Source organism: Corvus hawaiiensis, chromosome 23, assembly GCF_020740725.1.
Source record: "Corvus hawaiiensis isolate bCorHaw1 chromosome 23, bCorHaw1.pri.cur, whole genome shotgun sequence".
Classification (NCBI taxonomy): domain Eukaryota; kingdom Metazoa; phylum Chordata; class Aves; order Passeriformes; family Corvidae; genus Corvus; species Corvus hawaiiensis.
This window is the reverse complement of record NC_063235.1, coordinates 7,689,425-7,710,016: the sequence shown is the minus strand read 5'-3', so window position 1 is coordinate 7,710,016 and position 20,592 is coordinate 7,689,425. Positions and strand designations below refer to the sequence as shown.

The 20,592-nt window shown below is 46.5% G+C and overlaps 1 protein-coding gene across 3 annotated transcripts in view; it reads right to left on the bottom strand.

The window, feature by feature from the left end:
• Window positions 1-20,592, bottom strand: part of PHACTR4 (phosphatase and actin regulator 4) — a 67,025-nt gene that overhangs the window by 37,353 nt on the left and 9,080 nt on the right. For 2 of the 3 annotated variants that reach the window (XM_048326897.1, XM_048326898.1), the window contains exon 2: window positions 6,584-6,630. In XM_048326897.1, the coding sequence (XP_048182854.1) occupies window positions 6,584-6,599 (16 nt within the window). In that variant the 5' untranslated portion in view covers window positions 6,600-6,630. Of the gene's footprint in view, window positions 1-4,292; window positions 4,392-4,670; window positions 4,727-6,583; window positions 6,631-20,592 lie in introns of those variants that run through there. The other variant, XM_048326899.1, reaches the window with a different exon arrangement.

Genomic DNA, 20,592 nt, shown 5'->3' with positions numbered 1-20,592 from the left:
TTCTGTGGTAACAAAATTGCACAGCTGAGTTACACCAGTGCACAAAGCTCTACCTTACAGAGCCTTAAGACTAGAATCTGCAAAAATCAGCTCAGCACCTGCAGAGCCTGAGCACCCGCAGGCTCTGAACAGATCTATACATGGAATTTAGCAATTCCTACAAATGTTCTTCATGTGCCAGGGAATACAAATTTTCCATAACCCGGACAGTAAATCCTTTTGAAATCTTAAAATCTCTGCTTCACAAAATGAGACAAACCCAGGCTGGGTTGAAGAGCCATGTTCTCTCTAAGCAAGTCATGGTTATCCACTCATCCCATCACAGCTGGATGGGCCCAACCTGTAAAAAAGCCACCTCGAATCTCTGGTTTCCTGTTTGTTTCAGGAGACAAAAGACACCTTCAGCAATCAGAGCCAGGGCTCCTTTCCAAGACCAAGCAGATAAAGTGGTGATGTCAGCAGTGACAACATCCAAGTGTTCACACTGGGACTGCACCTCAGGACCAGCCTGAGGGCCTGGGAGTAGCTTTGTCCAGCCAACAGCTCAGCTAACATTATTTACAGCTCACAAAGGCAGCAAGATAATGAGAACATTCAGTATTTTGTTTTTAAAAGGCCGGGTTTGCCACTCAGCCTGGACACATTGCTGCTGTATGAAGAAACAGTAATAACAAAAATCACATTAATACTAAACCTGTTCATCTCTGGTTCCAGCTAGGCTCCTCTTCTACTCCCAACCCCAATAAAATCAGCTACTAAAATCCCTGGACAGAATTTACAGGCAACATTCCAGAAGCAAGGTGAATTTAAGGTCCAACAAGTTAAAAAAGAAAACTAGAAACTCTGGAAACCTACTGCCCTGCTCTACGCCCTACTTACTGAGCCACAGGAACTCCACACTCACTGTTTCACAGCAAGTCACCCTGAATTACCCAGAGGATTGATTGCATGTCTCCTATAAGGTCTTATCTCTTCGCACAAGAAATGATTGTTCAATTCTGTCATGAAGCACTTCAGCAAATGACACTTCTCACTCAACATCAACCTTTGCCACTATCTTGCTCCAACCAGCCTGGAGGCCAAAGCATCTCCATCCCAACACATCCACAGCTGAGCCAGGAAACCACAAAACCAGCAGAATTAACCTCTGCTTTCCCCCAGTCAGGGATATGGGTACAAACTACAAGACCACTTACCACAACAGCTTCAAAAGTCACTCAAAATGGGGTGTCACAGAATTATGAGGTATCTGGCAGGTCAGCAAATAATCTCTGTAAAACACTTGGCTTGCAGCTCAAGAGGGAAAGGCAGCAAGAGTTCAGACACTGCCTCAAGTTGTTCAGGGAGGAATTATCGGGTATTAATTTTCAGAAATGCCACGCTAACTAGATGGATGGCAGAGCTGAACCACTTGCAAATACAGCAGGCAGAAAAACAGTACCGACATGCCATCGAGTGCCCCAAGCACCCTGACAGCACTCAGTACATTAATTACACTAAGAACTAGAACAAATTTAAGAACAAAAGGCTGTCAGGATAATGTCCCAAAGTATTTTGCTAACCTGTCAAGTGCACTCGACTTCTTTACAGTAAATGCTCTCAGGTAGGTAAGGAAATGCTCTATGCTGCACCTTGTTTAAAAGTCGAATGGTCTCTGCTGAGATCAGTTCCAACCTCTGGTAACCTGCCTAAGGAATAGTAGGAATTTGCCTTTCTACCTGCTTGCAAATTAGTGCCCATCAACTGTAATTAAGGATTTGATCTCAGGCACTTTGGCCACTCCAGTTCTTCTGCTGTATCACACAGAGCAGTGTTAGTGCTGCACACACAACATGCAGCATCTGAGGGGAATCACAGCTTGTGTGTCTTCCCGGAAGAAAAACCCGTTCTTTTGTTCTGGAACAGACATTATGAAGATATTTCCATTGGCTACTTAGCAGCGACTGTTCTTCTCCAGCAGACCTGAGCTGGTGACAGCAAAGCTCCCAACCCCGCAGTGCTCCGCACATCAAACCCAGCGCACATTGCTGGCACTGACTGCCAGCTTCAGCAGCCTGGCTTAAATTGAGACCTTAGAGCCCCTTCCAGTGCCTAAAGGGGCTCCAAGAGAGCTGGAGAGGGACTTGGGACAAGAGCCTGGAGTGACAGAACAAGGGGGAATGGCTTCCCATTGACAGAGGGCAGGGTTAGATGGGATATGGGGAAGGAATTCTTTCCTGTGAGGGTGGTGAAGCCCTGGGGTGCCCAGAGCAGCTGTGGCTGCCCCATCCGTGCAAGAGTCCAAGGCCAGGTTGGACAGGGCTTGGAGCAACCTGGGATAGTGGAAGGTGTCCCTGCCCATGGCAGGGGGTGGAACGGGATGAGCTTTACAGTCCCTCCCAACTCAAACCATTCCATGATTCTATAATGGTTCCCATAATGGTTTTGAATCTCTGAGCATCTGAAGGTATAGCTCTGATTTTTTGGGGATAAAGATGGGAGTCAAGCAGCCAGCCATGCATCCTGCTGGGAAAAAGCAGCAGAGCAGGTGGGATAAGAACCAAGTATTCATGTTTTCAGCCCTTTGCTCTACTCAGACTATATTTGGAGTCCAAGCCTCCAGAAGCAGCACATTCATATCACACTGGTTTCTTTCTGAGGCATGTAACCCAAGAGTCAGCTTAGATGCTAAAACAAATTACTTCTGTGTTTGCACAAAGGTGAAGGACTTGAAGAGTATTTCCTATTTTTAGGAGGAAAAGAATTGGGAAAGAAGTAGCACAGCAGGAGATAAAGGGGATGAAAGTCTGCATGGAATAAAGCGGTAGCTGCAGAAGATTCTTAAAGCATCCATAAACTTAGTATTTCAGGAGCTTTCTAAAAAAGCAGCTTTGGGTAACAGCCTCTGTGTGCAAAGGCTACTTCACTAATTTCCCCAAATGTTTCACAGTTATCCCACAGACATTTAGACCTTTAAGGGACTTAAAGGTTCATATGTGAATACCTGCAGAGGAAGTGTGTAAGCATAGGCAGAAACTGTCAACAGAGTGCAAAGTACAGGAGGTCAAAGGACCCAACAGCAAACACTTTCCATGAAAAGGCATTCCATGCTCCCTCTGAACGTGTTCATTAATGATTGCTCGTTACTGGGCAAGTGAACTGCAGCTCTGCTCCCACCTTAGGTCGATCTAACATGGCAGCAGAGCTTTCAAGGAACCATGGGCATAAGGCGAGACTTGCCCTGCCAAGCACAAAGCTTCCACTTCAATATTTTGCTTTTTAGATCTCACAGACTTACAGACAGATGAAATACTAGATAGAACACAATCCCCTGACAAAGAAAAAAGTCCAGACCTAGCTCAGATCATGGTAAGGTGAGTGAGTGGTCTTTGGGAGGGGCCTGGGCAATGTCAGCACAGGCAGTAGATGAACAGCAAAAACAGGCTCCGAAAATAGAGTGAGTTCACCTGCGCCACAGGGAGGATCTGAAGAAGGGAAAGGTATTCCAGAGCCATTTCCCTTCAACAGATCACTTGTGTAGGTGGGACCTTGAGGAAGCTTGGCCTGGCAGCATGTGTATATTTAGATTTCATTTATTCCCCTCCCTAATCTCCATCCTCCCACCGGCACCTGCCCCGCCAGCTCCTCCGGGGCAGTGCTGTCCCTCCAGCAGGGACCACGCGGGGCTGGCGCAACACCTCTCATGTCCTCAGAACAGTGCAGGTTCCCCCACTTCAGAACCTCCTCCATCTCCATGTCACTGCAACCTGAGCAGTCTGTACATTCCTAAAGCAAATGCCAGTGACACAGGCACAGCCTACAGGGAAGGAATTCCGTTTTAAGTCCAGCATTAGTGACAAACAAGGACATGTGAGGCTGCCCTGGCAACAACACACACACCCCAAATTTACTGCAGAGAGCTGATCTAAAATTGTAGAATCCCAGAATGGTTTGGGTTGGAAGGGACCTTAAAGCTCACTCATTCAATTCCACTCCCCTCCAACAGGCAGGGACACCTTCCACTAGACCAGGTTGCTCCAAGCACCATCCAAATCGGCCTGGAACACTTCTAGGAGTGGGGTAGCCACAGCTTCTCTGGGAAATGCATTCCAGTCCCTCACCACCCTCACAGGGAAGAATTTCTTCCTAATATCCAATCCAAACCCATCCTCCTTCAGTTTAAGGTCACATGTGGCAACTTAACCTACAGTCACTTGCTCAGGGCCACATCCCAAGGTTTGCTGGAAGTTTCTGTGGATTCTTCTCTATACTTAACTCAAGGCAGGGTCATGAGCAAATTTTAAGCTGCATACCTGTTCTAGAATACCATGTATGGACAGCTCTGAAACTTCACTGCAGCTGCCTGGAGACCTGGCTTCCACTTGTCCTCAGGGATGAGCATGAATTAAAATCTGAAGACAACAGCAAATTTCATTTTTAATTAGCCAGGGCAGTCAGCCAAGGAAGGCTCCCCCACCCACCCATGGCTGGTGAAGCCTGACAGCTCAAAAGGATTTATGCTTCCCTGTGCATTCCCAGTGGCCATTCCAAGCACACCAGCTCAAACAAGTGCCAGCCATGCAGCATCGTGAGTGCAGTCAATATTCAACCAACGGAGGACAGCAATGCATCCAAAGCACCAGGCTTGAAGGGAACAAAGGACACGGACTTGGACTTCAGCTCCATCTTACCTCATCTCTGGGATCAACCCAGGAGTCCTGAGCTTAGCAGCACTTGGAGAATGAATATCCTTAAAAGCAAAGGAATTTTAAGGAAATTACAATAAAAGATTAATCGGTTTATTCTGTCTTTACTATGGGGCTCTTGGCTTCCAGCACGAAGGAGGTAACACGTAAAGCTTCACAACCAGCCATGGGGGGTGTCTGTGCATGCAAAGACCCAGTACAGATATTCCATCCTAAACTGGCACTGCTCAAGTTGTTCAGAGGGAAAGGGGAGGTAACTTTACTTAAGTTGGCAAAATGCAAACAGAACATACAGCTTTTGACATCCCAGGCCACCAGCATTCCTCAAATCAGGGGCTCTCAAACCCTCAACAGGCTCCAGCCCTGTGTCTCACTGATCTAGCCAAAAAATGGGGTTCAACTGCACATGAGAAGGGACACAAAGCTTTGTGATGTGAACAGAGGTGGCTGGTGGCAGTCCCAGCACAGGCTGAGTCCTGGTGAGTAAGCAGAGCTAACTGATCACAGAATGGTTTGGGATGGGGAGGGACCTTGAACATCTTGTTCCATTCCCTGCTGTGGGCAGGGACACATTCCACTAGACCAGGCTGCTCAGAGCCTCATCCAACTTGGCCTTGATGTTGCTCAAAGCCATCTCAGTAATTCAAGCTCTAGAGACTGAAAAATGGCCCTGGCTCCACTGTGCTCTGCCCCAGGGCTGAGTAGGAGCTGCCATCTCCACAGCCACTCCTCCAGCCTCAGCTGCCAGTGCCACACTCACTTCACCTTCCACCTCCTCCACAAGTCACCATTTGGAATTAATTTGCCATGAGCAAATCAGAAGGGAAAGCAAGCACCACAGATTAAATGTGCACCTTTACAGCCTGACAAAGAGAGGGCAACAGCAGTTCTTGCCACCAGGACTACAAGCACATTATGTTTCTATGCAGGAACTCTTGGCTCGCAGATGCCAGGTCACTGGGCTCCAACACACCAGCTCTGTATGAAGCCAAAAACTGGCCTTAATCTGCCTTACCAAGCACACTGCCCTGCTGACAAGTACATCCATTCCCAGAGTTTTCAGCATGGCATCACCTGACTGCATACAATAACCTAGAAATGTCATTTATGAGTTAGAAGTCACCAACTGCAGTATCACAGTCCAGAAGATGTGAGGTCAATATGCTGCATGGATAATGGTTTCCCACAGTGCAGGTAAGAGCTTTCATGCAAATCTCATGTCAATAGCAGGGAAAAAATGGGCATTTAACTCCTTTCTTGGAGCCATTTTAGGCAAACAGATAGAAGAGCTCTTCAAGGCAATCACTAAGCCAAAAATCCGTGCATTTTAGTTACAACCATATCCTTGCATCAGTTAAGCCTACCAGTGATGAATTTGCTTGCCTCAGGGCAAGCACTACACACTGCCTAAAGCAAGAGATTTAAATTTTAATTTAAAAAAATTTAATTAAAAAAAAATCCTCTATCTTCTGCAGGACAGAGCAGCCTAAAGGAATAAATACAGAACCACAGGAACAACCAGGAGCTGATCCTCCTTTATGCCTTGCCATGTGCCTTGTTCAAACCAGCGCATGGCTTCTGGCCTCTTCCCTATTAAGAAAGGGGATGTTACTCGTTTTTAAGAACTTGGGATAGCCAAGAGACCTGTATTACAGGTTTCACAGATGGGAGATTCCAAAAACGATCTTCCATATGAACAGAGCTTCAATTAGATCTGGTCCACACCACGGTACAAGTGCAGCTGATGCATCTGCAAAACTACATTATTTTCTTAGCACCTTCTACACTTGAAATGAAGACACCAAGTTTAAAGTAATCAGGTTTTTTATGATGCTTAATGACCAAGGAGGACAGGTCAGGTCCATAATCTGTGGCAAGATATCCAAGGCCGTACTCACCAGCGTTCTCTTCCATTCCTCTTGCACACCAGTGTCTGCAGTAATTCCTACAAAAACAGGAAACAAAGTCAACACACAAATTAAAATTCCAAGTGTGAACAAAGCTCAGATTTAGTTTCATTTCTCTATCAGCTCTGCTCAGCCTACACAAAACCAGCATGGAGGGAACCTAGAGCAGAACTCCTGCCCCAAACTAGGAAGAGTGAGACATTGTCACCCCTCTTTGAAGATATCAGAAGCTTCTAATCACACACATGCTGTGATGGAAAGAAAAGAGAAACAAAATTAAGGTGTCATAATCACAAAGCAGCAATATTTGTTCCCAGGGAAAACATTCCACATCTGCCTCTTCAGGAAGGGATGTGCCTGCTGTAAAAGGGAACAGCCTACTGCTTATCTAGCAAAGGCAGCACAGCACGTGCACAGGAAGTATTTCAGATGCCACACAGCATCTGAAAATGCTGAAAACTTTTGAACATATTGGGGGGGGGGGGGGGGGAGAGGGGAGGAGGAACCAGGATTTTAATAGAAAAGCCAGTTTTTCTCTGGAGAAAGTTCCGAAATGAAGTGCCAGAGGAACAAAGTTTGGGGAAATCATTATGTGTCCTGATTTTGACAGATTCCGTAGCACAGTAAAAACAGGCTCCATCTTTTAGAAAACGGGAGGTTCTGTCCTCAAAATCTTGCAGGTCAAACTTAGACAACCACAACTGGACATGTCAGCAGGAACAGGATGGGGTGACTGGGGAAGAACTAAAATAAGGTTGCTCCAGTACCAAGGAGTCAAAGCCAGCCTTTATCCATAGCCCACTTCAGCCTAGCCTTTTCCCCATGAAGCCCAGGCAAACTCATCACCTTTGCCCTCAGCAGCAAAGCACAGTTTGGTGGCTTTAATTTAACGTCAGATCAGCTGATCATCTTCATGTGACAACTTGCTGACTGTGCAGCATGTGCTCATGTTCAAGAGCACTGGAGCATCCCAGGGCTGCAGTGTCAGCGGAGACAACCACAACACACCATCCATGGAAGCTCTGGCCAGGGGGGCTTTTCAGCTTTGCTTTGCTCAGCTATGTGGGGAAAATGCTTCTTTGGATCAGACAACCACGCTCCAGGCTACTTCTCTCTGCTGTAGCTCAAATTCCATTGCAGTGATGTTCTTGGAATGGGGAGGGGGGGGGGGGGGAACACCTCAACAGAGCCACTAAACCCTCAAAGCATAATTGGTGATCACAGGTTCAAACGGCTCAGAAAAGGTAACAAGTATCTGTACAGGCTTCTGTGCAGCAAGTGAGTGGATCAAGATCAGAAGGTTTTGATTTCAGAGGTAGACAGCCACAAGTTGCTTATGAAACACCCTCAGAATCCCTACAGCCTGATCCATTAACACTGTTAAAACACAGCTTTCACACGCATTTGGATGCATGGTTTGGCGCATCCACGTGCTGCATCAAGGACACGGTTTGTGAGAACGTGAATGAATGAACTGCAGAATCACTTAGGCTAGAAAAGCCCCCTAAGATGACTGAGTCCAACCATTAACCAGCGCCGCCAAGGCAACCACTAACCCATGTCCCCAAGTGCCACATCCACATGTTTTTGAACACTTCGCTTCCAGGAATGGTGACTTCCAGAACGGTGACTAAGCAGCCTGTGCCATGGCTTGACAACCCTTTTGGTGAAGAAATTTTCCCTGATGTCCAACCTGAACCTCCCCTGGCACAACTTGAGGTTGTTTCCTCTTGTCCAGTCCCTTACTCCCTGGGAACAGAGCCTGACTCTCATCTGGCTCCAAACTCCTGTCAGGGAATGCTCCCCCACTGAAGGCAGAAGAGCCACCCTCCCTGCCTGCCGTTTCAGCAAGCCCTTCTGGGAAAGGAAAGCAGAAGGGAAACAGAAACAGCCAACTCAAAGCCTACTTGAACCTCAGCACAGATGACAGCAATGCTCCCACTCCCCCAGAGCCACCAGGGAGTTGGGTTTCATTTATCTTTCAAGGGCATTCCTGCACAGGCTGTGCTGAGCTTTGCATACTACAAGGGGCACATTTGTGCCTGGAATACTAATCCTGGCAGCCTGTCACTGCTGGACACTCACTGCGCACACTAGAGACATCTGTCACTGCCTGACAGCACAGCTGGAAGCACCTCAATCCGTGCTGGGAGGATCTTTCTGAGCAGAACACTAAATCCACAATATCTGGTTATTAACAGAACAAGCATATAAGGCACACTGGGGGAAAAAAAAAGCGATGCCAGGGTGGAGGAAGAAGGAGCAAAGTCCACACACTCCCGCAGCATTGCCACAGGCTGCCAAAGCAGGAGCGCACGGCTCTGCCTGCACGAAGGAACGGGCTCTTCTCACCAAAGAAATGGATTAAGCAGTGCAGATCCTGCTGCCAGCATTAACTAGGACTGGATAATTGGAAAGCTGTATTCTGGAATTGGTGGTTTGAGATAACCTACCCCACAGAACAGAAATTTGCTTTTATCCCCTGCTACCACAGGTTTCCCAGATACCTAATCCTGAGAAGACCTGGATTTTTCATTTCCTCTAGCATGACATGCCACAGTTCCTCTGAATATTCATGTCCTCTGAGTGTTCCCACATTCCCTGGGCCCGAGAGCTGTGTGAAATCCCTGTGTTTCTGAGAGCCCTGTTCCCGGCACAGCTGAGGAACTTTCAGCGCTCAGGACACTCCCCCGCCCCTCGCTACTCTGGCCATCCACAGCAGCAGAACCACGGTCTTTGTCTGCCTCGAGACTTCAAACACTTCACAGCTTTTCCCCCAGCTCTTTGTACCACTCTAAGAATATATTCCTGCTCCATTGACCCGGCTCTGAACTCCCGGCAGCAAGGTGATGGCTTTTTTCCAGCTAGGCAGCTAATCCACACACAATAGAAAACGACTGCTCTGCAGCCATGCTGGAGTATTTTCCACAGTTTTCCACCCTATTTCTTCAGTCTTAACACACTCCCTGCTGCACAGGGAATTTTGTCTTTCCCAGGTCTGCCCATGTGCTCAGCTCTGTCACATCCTCCCACTGCAACACAAACCAGCCCAATTCCAGCCTTTGGACCTCCTCCCATGCCTCCCACCCATTCCCTGCACCAGCACCGATCCAGCTGCTCTGGGAACAGTCAAAGCTGACCCAGATGCAGACCACACACGGCCAGAGGAGTGGGCTGGGAAGGACAGGACCTCGACAGCCCCAGTTCAAACTACCACGAAGCTGGCACACCAAGGTGCCGCTGTTTGTTCCAGCCTTGCATGGGCAATCCATGAGCTTTACTGATGATCCCTTTACAGCTTCCCCCTTTCCTCACGGTCTCATTTTCAGCAATCCTTCCCCGGACCTCTGCAACATTAAGCATTCAGCTTCCTTCAGAATGAAGCTCATTAGCTGGACCCCTCTGTCCTCACTGCTCATCTCCTCCAGTAACATGAACGACTTCCTTCAAAAAACTACAACATGCTTCCAAAAGTCCAGCTAACGCCTAAGCCAATGTTGGTTGTTTTTCCTCAACTGAACTAGAAAAATGACAATTCTTCCAAGCAGAAGTGGCACATTACTTCTCCACAGTGGCTACCAACAGGCATGCCTTAGGCATGGAAAGGCAGTTTCCATGCTGGCTCAGCTCTAAATCACCATTCCATAGGGACACGACAGCAGCTGGGCAGCTACTACAGGGCTTTTACTATAACGAGACAAAAAACCCAAGGCTGTCTTGGAAAAAAAAGCATGTGGGAGAGAGAAAGGATGCTCTTGTAACAGTTTGGAACTATAGCCATCAGCTGGAGGAAAAGGGAAGGGTTAACACACACCCATAGCTTGAGGAACATGGTCCTGCATTAATACAGACCATGACCCATGAAATTAAACAAGCTCACCTGACAACTCCCAGATGATTATTCATTTTGACCTCATATGGTGCTAGTAACAGCCAATAAACAAATATTATTATGCCACTTCAGCCCTTTGCTTTACACCACTTAAAAAATTACATTACTACAGCAGCACCCAGAAGGGTCCCGCTGGGGCAGATGACAAGAGGCATGCAAAGGGTTGATGCTGCCCACAACAGCTCACCATCATAACAAGAAAAAGCGGACACCAGGAATAAGGCCAGCTGAGAGACGTAGGCCAGGCACAGAGCAGCCTACTCTTCATCACACAGGGAATGTCCTGAGTCTTCCTTCCTGATTTGCCAAACACCGCTCTAATAGTTGATCCAAGCCATCACGACTCTCCCCAGCTGCAAATGTTTCTCAAGGGCCAGACTCACAAATGCTCCCCAACTGCCCCAGGGATCTGGCTGCCCTTTCCTTTTTATAAATGCAGTTTCAAAAATAAAATCAACATTTTATTCTCTCACCAATCAATTACTCCTTCCAGGAAGACAGATGAGCGGATTTTTGCAAAGCTCAGATAACTCCACCTAATGCCATGGGTCTGTTGGCCATGAAGCCCCATCAGGTCCTCTGGGGAAGGGCTAAAGAAACTCATTTTATCTGCCAGTGGTGAGATTAAGAGCATGGTAAACAGTATTAGAATTCTGTTCTACAAAGCAGAATACCTCCACAGCACCAAACTGTTCTCCCAAGGGACAGATTACAGCACCGGTGCACAACTGGAGTTTAAATACTACAAGGGAAATTCTTAAAAAGCCTAAACAGATCAACTGTGCCAAATGCCCTAGTACAGATTACAAGACAAGGTGTAAAGGTATAATTAACCTCTTGTTGGACAGAGTGGTACAAAAGGGAAGAGATGCACAAGCCCCTTTTCAAGTCAGTGGATGCCAAAAAGCTCATTTATTTTTCTGACTTTGTTTAAAAACAAACCAGTTCCACCTAAAAATCTTGGTTTGCTCATCTCCTTCAGTCATATGGTTTGAACATCATTTGCTGGTTTCTACAAATTGCTGGAACTACAAATGCTGGTTTCAAAATCCTCTGAGCAGCCTCAGCTGACCCAGTTTGTTCTGCATTAATCACACACTGAGCAGTGGAGAGGTCACTTGGAGGGAAATCAGAATATTCCCCCTCAATAAAACCACACAGATTAAACCCAGTTGTTCTGCAGCCTAATCTGGCAACGTGTCAATTAACGGGGTGCACCACTAATTAACAGCTAGGCAGTTTCCCTCTCTTTCCAAGGATCCCAACACTTCAGGCATTTTTGCACTGGTTGGGAAGCAATGACTTTGAGCAGGAACACAGCAGCTGGCTGGCACGAGGAATGGGTTTTGTGGAAGAAGTGGAAAAAATCAGACAACAGTATAACTCTACGTGCAATTTAAATAGAAACTGGAATAACCAGGATTGAAAACCTCAATACAGTTGATATGAAACCAGTGGCTTTTTGTCACAGATTTAACATTTGATAAGTGGCTCCCCATGCACACAGCAAATGTTTTCCAGCAGCTCAGCAGCTGCCTGTGGGTGGCACAGTAATATAACATTACCGGAGAGGAACTGGAAAGGGAAAGGAGCTGCATCTTCCGGGGCTGCGCCACGGGGAAGGTGAGTGGCTTTTTCCAACATTTGGGCAAAAGTAAACCTTAAAAACACTCACGGACATGCTGTGCAGAACACTGGAGTCAGACTCCAGACCCCACGCCATTACTGCTCTGCTACTGACCAGCAAAGAATCTCTGCGGTTGGAAAAGATCTCCAGGATCACTGAGTCCAACCTGTGACCAATCACCACCTTGTTAACCAGATCAGAGCACTGAGTGCCACATCCAGCTGTTCCTTGAGCACCTGCAGGGATGATGAACACTGGACAAGTAACGCAGTACTTGTGCAACAGACAAGGCCCTTTGTTTGTCTACACCTCAGTTTCCCCCTTCTTTGGTAAAGCAATTCAAACCCAAATTACAACTTGCGATACTCCATTTCCTATAAACTTTCACCTTATGTAGGCCTCCACAGTAGCACCTGGACACTTTATTCATCTCACAAACCAAACACAGTAAGTTCTTCCATACTTCTATTTGAAACAGACCATACGAAGTCTGAAAAAGCCACTCTAGCCTCTCCCAGGTGTTTCAGTTCACTGAAGGAGCCGTATTTACCAAACCTTGAACAAAAAGCCAGCAGCCTACAGGAAAGTGTAGCACATACGAACACAGCACGACATCTGCACCAGCCCCCAGTGACAAATGCTATTTCTATTTAGCTCTCAGTATGGGAAACACCTCTAATTCGCCTCCAGACCTGTTGACAGCTGATCCACCACTCTGGAGGTGCAGATACACGCAGGGCAAAAATTGCAGTACGAACAGAGCAAACCAGCTTCTCTCTTCACTGTCCTTGAAGCGGCTGAAGGGCTTGTCTGGGACCAAAATTATCTTCCTGATAAAAGCAGAGGGTAAAATTAAAGCAGAATGGTCCGTTCATGCAGGGGACAGATGCTCTTATTACTGTGGAAGCTGACATAGGAGTAGGAGGATCCAAAGGGAGGGAGCAAGGCATGGCTATTCCTTGATCAACTGCTTGATATAATGAAACCCAGGAGATTAAAGTAGTTCTGGACACCCGTAAGACCAACACACCCCACTTGATCTATTGATACATACGAATGCTCAAAACACATTAACAGATTCTTGTACTGAAGAATGCAATTCCTATAGCTCGCTGTTACCCAGAAAAGTTTGGGCACGGCAAATGAAGGGGAAAAGGAAGGGAACTGTAGAAAGTAGTTTCTATAGAGCATCCCAGTTATCCAGGACCCGACGCATTTTTGCACAATGGGGCTTAAGAAAAGGAACCAGCTCCACCAGCATCTGCTTCAGCAAAGCAAAAAACAATGAATATTTGAAGTTCAGAGCTAAATTGCCCAAAATCTAAGCTGTACTTTCTGTTTCTCCCTCTTTCCAAAACGCAGAAGATGACAAACTGAATTCTTGACTACACAAATCCGTATTAGGATAAACTTTATTGCTGCTGAAGCCACTGGGGCATCCCCAGTTAGTTACAAAAACACCAGCTGGGCCTCTGCAAACCCAGGCCACAGCCCAATCACAAGGCCTATATAAATTAATTAGTGCAGTAATTGAAAGCACAGGGGAGATGGGGAAATGCCTCCAGTACAATCCACCTTTCAGAGAAGGTTATATAAGTGTAAAGGGAAAACAACCAGGAGTGTGGTCCGTATTTCTCAGACCTATGAATGTTAAGAACAGGAAGTTTGGAGATGCCTTTTTTTCCTGTAAAGGTTACAAAACAGTGCACAACTTGTTAAACATTGAGCATCTAATATTCAAACCCAAAAATAAGCTTGAATGCCTTAACCGACCCAAAATGCTGGTCACCAGTAGAAGGGTTTCTCATCCAGATCCTTTCCAGCTTCTCATATTGCCAGAAAGAAATGAATACCAGGGTTTTTTTAAAAGAGAGAAAAAAAAAAAAAACACGTTAGACACAGAGCTGTAGAAGGTTCCCCTTCCAAAAGCAACTGAGATCAGCTTGCAGCCCTGTGAAATCCTAGCCCCAACAGCACCACACTGGTTTCAGCTCTGGAACTGGCACATTTCCCTCATGTCTTTCTGCACAACTGATTTCAGGACAATAGGGCTTGTCAGAAATTAAAATTCCTTTGTGGTCTGCAAATATCTGCTCACGCAACAGTGCACTCTCGTACCACACATCACAGGCAATTTCAATTCATGTGGCTGTCCCATCCCTGGAAGTATCCAAGGCCAGGTTGGACAAGGCTTGGAGCAACCTGGGGTAGTGGAAGGTGTCCCTTCCTGGGACAGGATGAGTTTTAAGATTCCTTCCAACCCAAACCATCCCAGAATTCTATGGTTTATACCTGATGAATGCTAAGCAAACACAAGCTCAGTCCTCTGCTTGTGCCTGTCTGCCATGAAGGATCCAAATGAGCTTGTTTGGATATATCCAAGCAAACCTCTCATCCTGGAACCACTGTTACGGGGAACAGCTGAGGACTGTGGGTTGCATGTATCATCTGGGCTATAACAGTCTGTGTCAGTTCTGTAACACACCCCCAAAAAGCACAAAATAACAGGGTTACTTATTTACCTCTGGCTTCTGGGGTAAAATTCAAACCATCTCTGCCTTCGTTTTGTGGTTTTCATTTTCATCAAACTTTGAATAAAAACTAAGCAGCTGAGTAAGTACTCATTCAGTGCTGTGGTCATGCCCCTGTAATTATGATTCGATAGACAATCTCATTTGCAACCACCATTTCCTCCCCCAAATGAGGCCACTTTTAGTCTCAGCCACTGCAGAGCCAGTTTGAAAAGTCTCTCTTTTCACCTCTACTTAAGAAGCGAGAGGAATGAGCTTAACCACCATCAAAGCACTAAAATGAATTTGTTAGAAAGCTCACCTGAACTCCCAAAAATTCTGCAGCAGCAGAGCTGAATTTGCAATCCTGCCATATGGGTCTTTCCCAAAGCACTCTGAATGCCCAACTGCTTCCTGGGATAAACAGCCCACAGGGTTTGTGCAATCAGATAAAACTCCATGCCTTCCCTGCTGCACGTTCCAGCACAAACCAGGCACCTCTAACCAAATTCCACACTCAAAGGCAATGCAAAGTTCCCACTTGAAAAAATGTGAGATGCAGGAAACCTGTGCTGTGTAGGTGTCATTATCAACTTACAGAGTCAACACTTTTTAACTGGGAACAGCTCAGCTATTTGAAATGAAAGCTCTTTCTGAATGGACACCCCAGAATTATATCACTGAGTCTATAGGAGCATTAAATTTCACCTTTTGAGGCAGATTTTGCCAAGCAGTTCAGGTGGTTTGAAATTCAGTTGTAGCGTTATTTTTTTCTTTCACAGACCCACTAGCATAATTGCTAATTATTTCTGATTAAGATATCAAATTTCCTCAAAGAGGTCTTCCCCAGGCAATTTTCTCAAAAAGCTCCAGCGTTAATAAAAAGGTGCCCAGGCTTTAACTAGGACAACAGAGAAATTAATTCCCATTACTGATCTGGCAAAGTCTTTTTAACATAAGCGCAGGCAGCAAGACATCCCCTTGTGAAAATAAGCCCATAAAGTTTCTGAATGAGAACATTTCCTTAAAAAAAAAAAAAAAAAAAAAACAGTATTTTATAGTTCTCATGGTTATGCACAAAGTTTATGAAGCAGCAACACTGATTGCCTGGGGATGGTGCTTAGTGCAGCCATCTGACCTACTGGGCCCCAAGTGGATTTTAATCTCAGGGGGAAGTTGTGCCTTTCCTAGTGCTCTTCCAAATGTTTTCAGATCGGGACACAGAATCATGGAATGGTTTGGGTCAGAAGGGCCTTTAAAGATCATCTAACTCCAACCTTCCTGCCACAGGCAGGCACACCTTCCACTAGACCAGGTTGCTCAGCACATGACCACTCATCTTTTAGGTTTTGGTCTGATAGATTCCTCCAAATGATCTTAAATTAAATCTTAAATGGGATAATCTTAAAGACAGTAATCTCCTGGAACTCCCCCAAGAACAGGAATGTTTCAGCTCTGTTCTCTTATCGCCACTCTAACTTTCCATTAGAAGTGACATTTTCCAGCCAACACATTTGAGCATTAAGAGCTCAACAAAACTATCAGGGCTTCTTTCCAGCCACAAAAGGACCTTCCACAGTAACAATGGTTAAAAAAAACACCCAACTGAAGCGACAAATCGCTCCTCATGCCCTGCAGGCAGGCGAGCTGACGTGGGCCAGGAAGGCAACCAGGGAAAACTGCTCTCCTCCAACTGCGCAAATTAAACCCGGGAAACCTTTGTAACACCAAGGAGCAGAGAGGACTTTAAAATTACAGAAAACATCAATGTCTCAAACATTCTCAAGGCACAGGAGCTGAGGAAATGCCTTGGGATGGGCTGTATTTAACAGGAAGGTTGCTGGAGCTGGCTCTGCATACCTGGCATGAGGAGCCCCTGGTTCACAAGCAGTGGATCCTCCACAAGACATACCTTAGACAGGAGCACTCCAGGTACATCCAGTAGCTCCCAGCCCTTCCCTGTACAGGAACCAGCACACCCGAGTGGTTTGATCACCTTGAATCAATCCACCTAAGAGCTATTGAGAATTACAAACACCTCCCAAAGTTATATAATAGGAATCCACTATGACAGAGCCTGCGAGGAGCTTCCGAAGAGAATTAAAATCCAATGACAAAAAAAAAAAAAAATCCTTAAAAAATAAGCAGCTTGAACTGTAAGCTGACACCTTCTGGTGACTTCTCTTGTATACCAGACTCAGCCTGTTGCATTCAGCTGCTGTGCCCTTGGACATCACAGCAGGTTTGTTTTGTGACCCCATTCCCCAGCACAGTTACTAACCAGCCAGGAACTGCTAGTTTGCTCAGCAAACAGGACCTTTTGATAGGTGCCAGAACCAAGAACAGTTAAAAATGTACCCCCCCCCCCCCCCACTCCCTCCACCTACATCAGCATTCCAGGTAAATTCTAAACAAGGTTTCTGGAAAGGGAATTAATTGTATCAGAGCAGTAAAACAGATGAAATATAGTCAAATTGAAGGAGAATGTAATCACAAAACGTAGTATGGAAAAGGCATATTAAGGAAAAACATTAAAACTAGCAGGACCTAAATTCATACTGAGCCATATAAACAAAACAAAAAGTACTTTGCAAGGTTTTTAAGACTTCAAAGGTAGCTGTGAGTGAGCCCAGGAGTTTGAAACCTGCACAGGTACCAGGCAAGCACTGGTATAACCCGACAGCATTTCTGGAAATGTAAAAATACACTGGAATCGGGGGGGTGTATTCTTACCTACACCTGGAAAACTTGCTCATTTTAAATGGAAAATCAGTCAGCAGTGACAGGTCTACTAAAGGGAAACTCGGGTCTGCAGTAAAAATGGTATTGAGGAATAGTTGTTTTGTTGTAAAAAGGAACTGAAGCTTGATCCAACCTGACCCAGCTTCACCCAGTAAATAATGATGCTTGCAGCAATCTGAAGGATTGAGAGGTGACCTTCCCCTCTGACATAACTCCAAGTTGGATGGATGATATCATTCATTTGAAGGCCACAGAGTGTATTTATCAGCCAGCCTTGGGGTTTGCCTATAAATGGAGATTTACTGACTTAATCTGAGGAATACTTCAATTCACAAAGAGGTGCCCACAAAACACAGGGTTTAGATACACAACATCTACCCCAGAGCACAGGAACTGTGAAACACCCACACACCAAACACAAACTACAGCAGCTTTCAGAGGGACTTCAGCCCACAGGTTTGCACCCTCCCATCCCAACAGCCAGGAGCGACACACAGAAGGCTGCAGGAGCTCTGCCAACTCTCAGGAATTTAATTCATTGCAAATTTATTTGCTGGAACCTGTACCTGCACCTCTCTGCAGCCTCTCCTGCTCTTCTGGATGGGTCAGGGAGCTCCAGGGAAAGGCAGCCCATGAACTCAGACCACTCAGCTGTAACACAGTCCTACTGCCATCCCAGTTTCAGCAGCCAAAGGGTCTGTGGTCATGCCCCTGTAATTATGACTTGATAAACAATTTCATTTGCAACCACCACCAAGACTGGTTTCAGCTGCCCTCTCCATCACTACAGCTTCCTTTCGGCTTTGGGTTAGGTCTGCTATTAACTATCCTGCTGCAGAGTCAGCTTTGAGTAGCTTTTACCACAGAAGTAACTAATGAGGTCTCCAATTGCTTTATTTCCAGCAAAGAGAGCCCACTACAAAGAACCAAAGCACCCCAACTTTCCCGATGTCTTGCAAAAATATAACTTTGTCGTGTATTTGGGATAAAAGTCAGCTTTTAATTAGGAAAAAGCAACCTGGTCTAATGGAAGGGGTCCCCCTGCAGGTGTCCAGCAGGCAGATTGAAACTAGATGGTCTTTAAGGTTCCTTCTATTCCAGGCCATTCCATCATTCTATGACCTATGTGAGCCAATGGAAAAAAAATAGTCTTCCCACAAAAATTAACAGGCCTGAAAGCCCCCAGTAACAAGCACCCCCAATCTCATCGAGCTCAGCACAGCCCTTCCACAACTGCAATGTCACAGCTCTTTCAGGTTAGTCTGACATGAAAACTAAACTGGAGAAACAGCTCATCCTGAAAATTTCCTCAAGGGAGCAATTCCGGGCAGGCACCAGGTGAGGGGATGGCAGGCATAGCAGCACCTGCACTAGAACCCCAAAATACCCCTGTGCAGAAGGCAATGAAAGCTGTGGTTCCACGGGCTCTGCCCTCCCTCCTCTCCACTGGCACCAGAGATCTCACGGAGCAGCTGACCCCAGCCAAAACCAGCCTGGTGCAGAAGCAGCTGGTTTGGATCCAGCTCAGTTCCTCAATTTGTTTGTCACATGGGCCACAACCAGTCGGTGGAGAATAAGGGAAGGGAGTGAATACACAGGACCTGCTAGGCAGCTACAGCACTTTTGGATGTTTACACAGCTGCAGCCCCACACACAGCTCCAGTGTCTGTCCTCACAGCCAAGGGCTAGGACTGGGCTTGGGAGGCAGAGTCAGGCTTCCCAGCACCCAACAGGCTTGAAAAATCTGACATGAATCATAGTTCTTGCCTCCTCTATTCCTTCTCCCATTGCAAACACCACAGGGAAGGTGCCACCCATATCTCTCCATGCTGGTTGAGCCAGGTTGATCACCAGGCCATGAGTACCTATCCTACATAATCTCAGAGTATCTGTGGCAAACCAAGATTGTTTACTCATATTTACAAGATTGAGTTCTCTGCTACAAAACTATCCTTAAACTCCTCCAATACACCTAGAAGCAAAAACCTAAAGCACCAACTGATCCCAAAGCACCAGGATTTGTCAGCCCTAGGTTTTGAAAAAAGCAGGACCTTGCTGATCATAACCCAAGGGCAGGCACTACCCAGGAATTCCAGTTTAACCAGTTCCACACTTTCTACCTCTCATTCCTCCTACTGTATTGGAACAACAGGCAGCAACAAAACCCTGCCCCTATCTATACCGGAATAAACAAATCACGGCAATGAAAAGCCACCTGCTCCCCCCACACAGTTAAAGGCATTTCCAAATTCCAGCTCTCTCTCAGCCAGCCCAGATGGACACACCAGGCACACAGACACCCGCTTGGCTTCCAGCACAGCCTTTGTGCTGCTGAGACACAAAGCCCGATGGCAGAGGCTGCCTCCACCAGAGCTGTTTTGTTAAAGGATCACGACATAAATCAGCAATCCTCCAGCCACAAAAACAGCTCAGACTCACTCCGAGCCCAATTAAATTGCAATCTGCTAAAACACACAAGTACACTCTGGCTTTTGGGGACCATGTCCACTGGCAGATCACATCCTGAGATCTGATTAATGCATCACTTGCCCCACATGTCCCCAGATGACTAAATTTAACATGCAATGGCTCAGTCATCACCAGAGATTTTCACTTTCTTGCACACCCTGCTCCCATCCAGGGCGATGCTGCAGGGAGGAAATAACCCCTTTGCAAAGGAAGTGATAGCCCTGAGAGCAGGCAATAAAACACTAAAATGGAGCCTGAATTCTGCCTTGCTCACTCCTGCCAGACCTGCCCTGTAATCCCTCAAGTGTGGTGGCATTTAAGGTGGCCTTAGATTCGCAGCAGGAACAGGACTGTTCTAGGCAAACGGAGGCCTGGCCACCAGAGACTGCTGAATACTCAGATACTGCTGCCTTTGCCAAGACAAAATCAGTGCAAGAGGCTGTTCCTGCAGTGCACACTGAGCTCCACGAGCACCAGACACCAACATCTCCTTCCCTGCTCCCCACTCCTTGTGGTTCCTGTGCTGTTTGGCAAGTCTGGCCATCTGCAGAACGCTTCCATTAGGAGCTGGCTACCCACAGGATGGATTCCTGCCGTGGTTAATCATTGCCCCAAGCACACCTAATGCAGATCTGGTGTCCCACAGCTCCTTGCCCCTGCAGGAGCTGTGGGCTGGCTCAGCCCTCCTATCCACACAGCACTGCCCTGGTGCAACCCCAAGCACAAGGGGAAGAGTTTCTGAGCACAGTGATCATGTTGC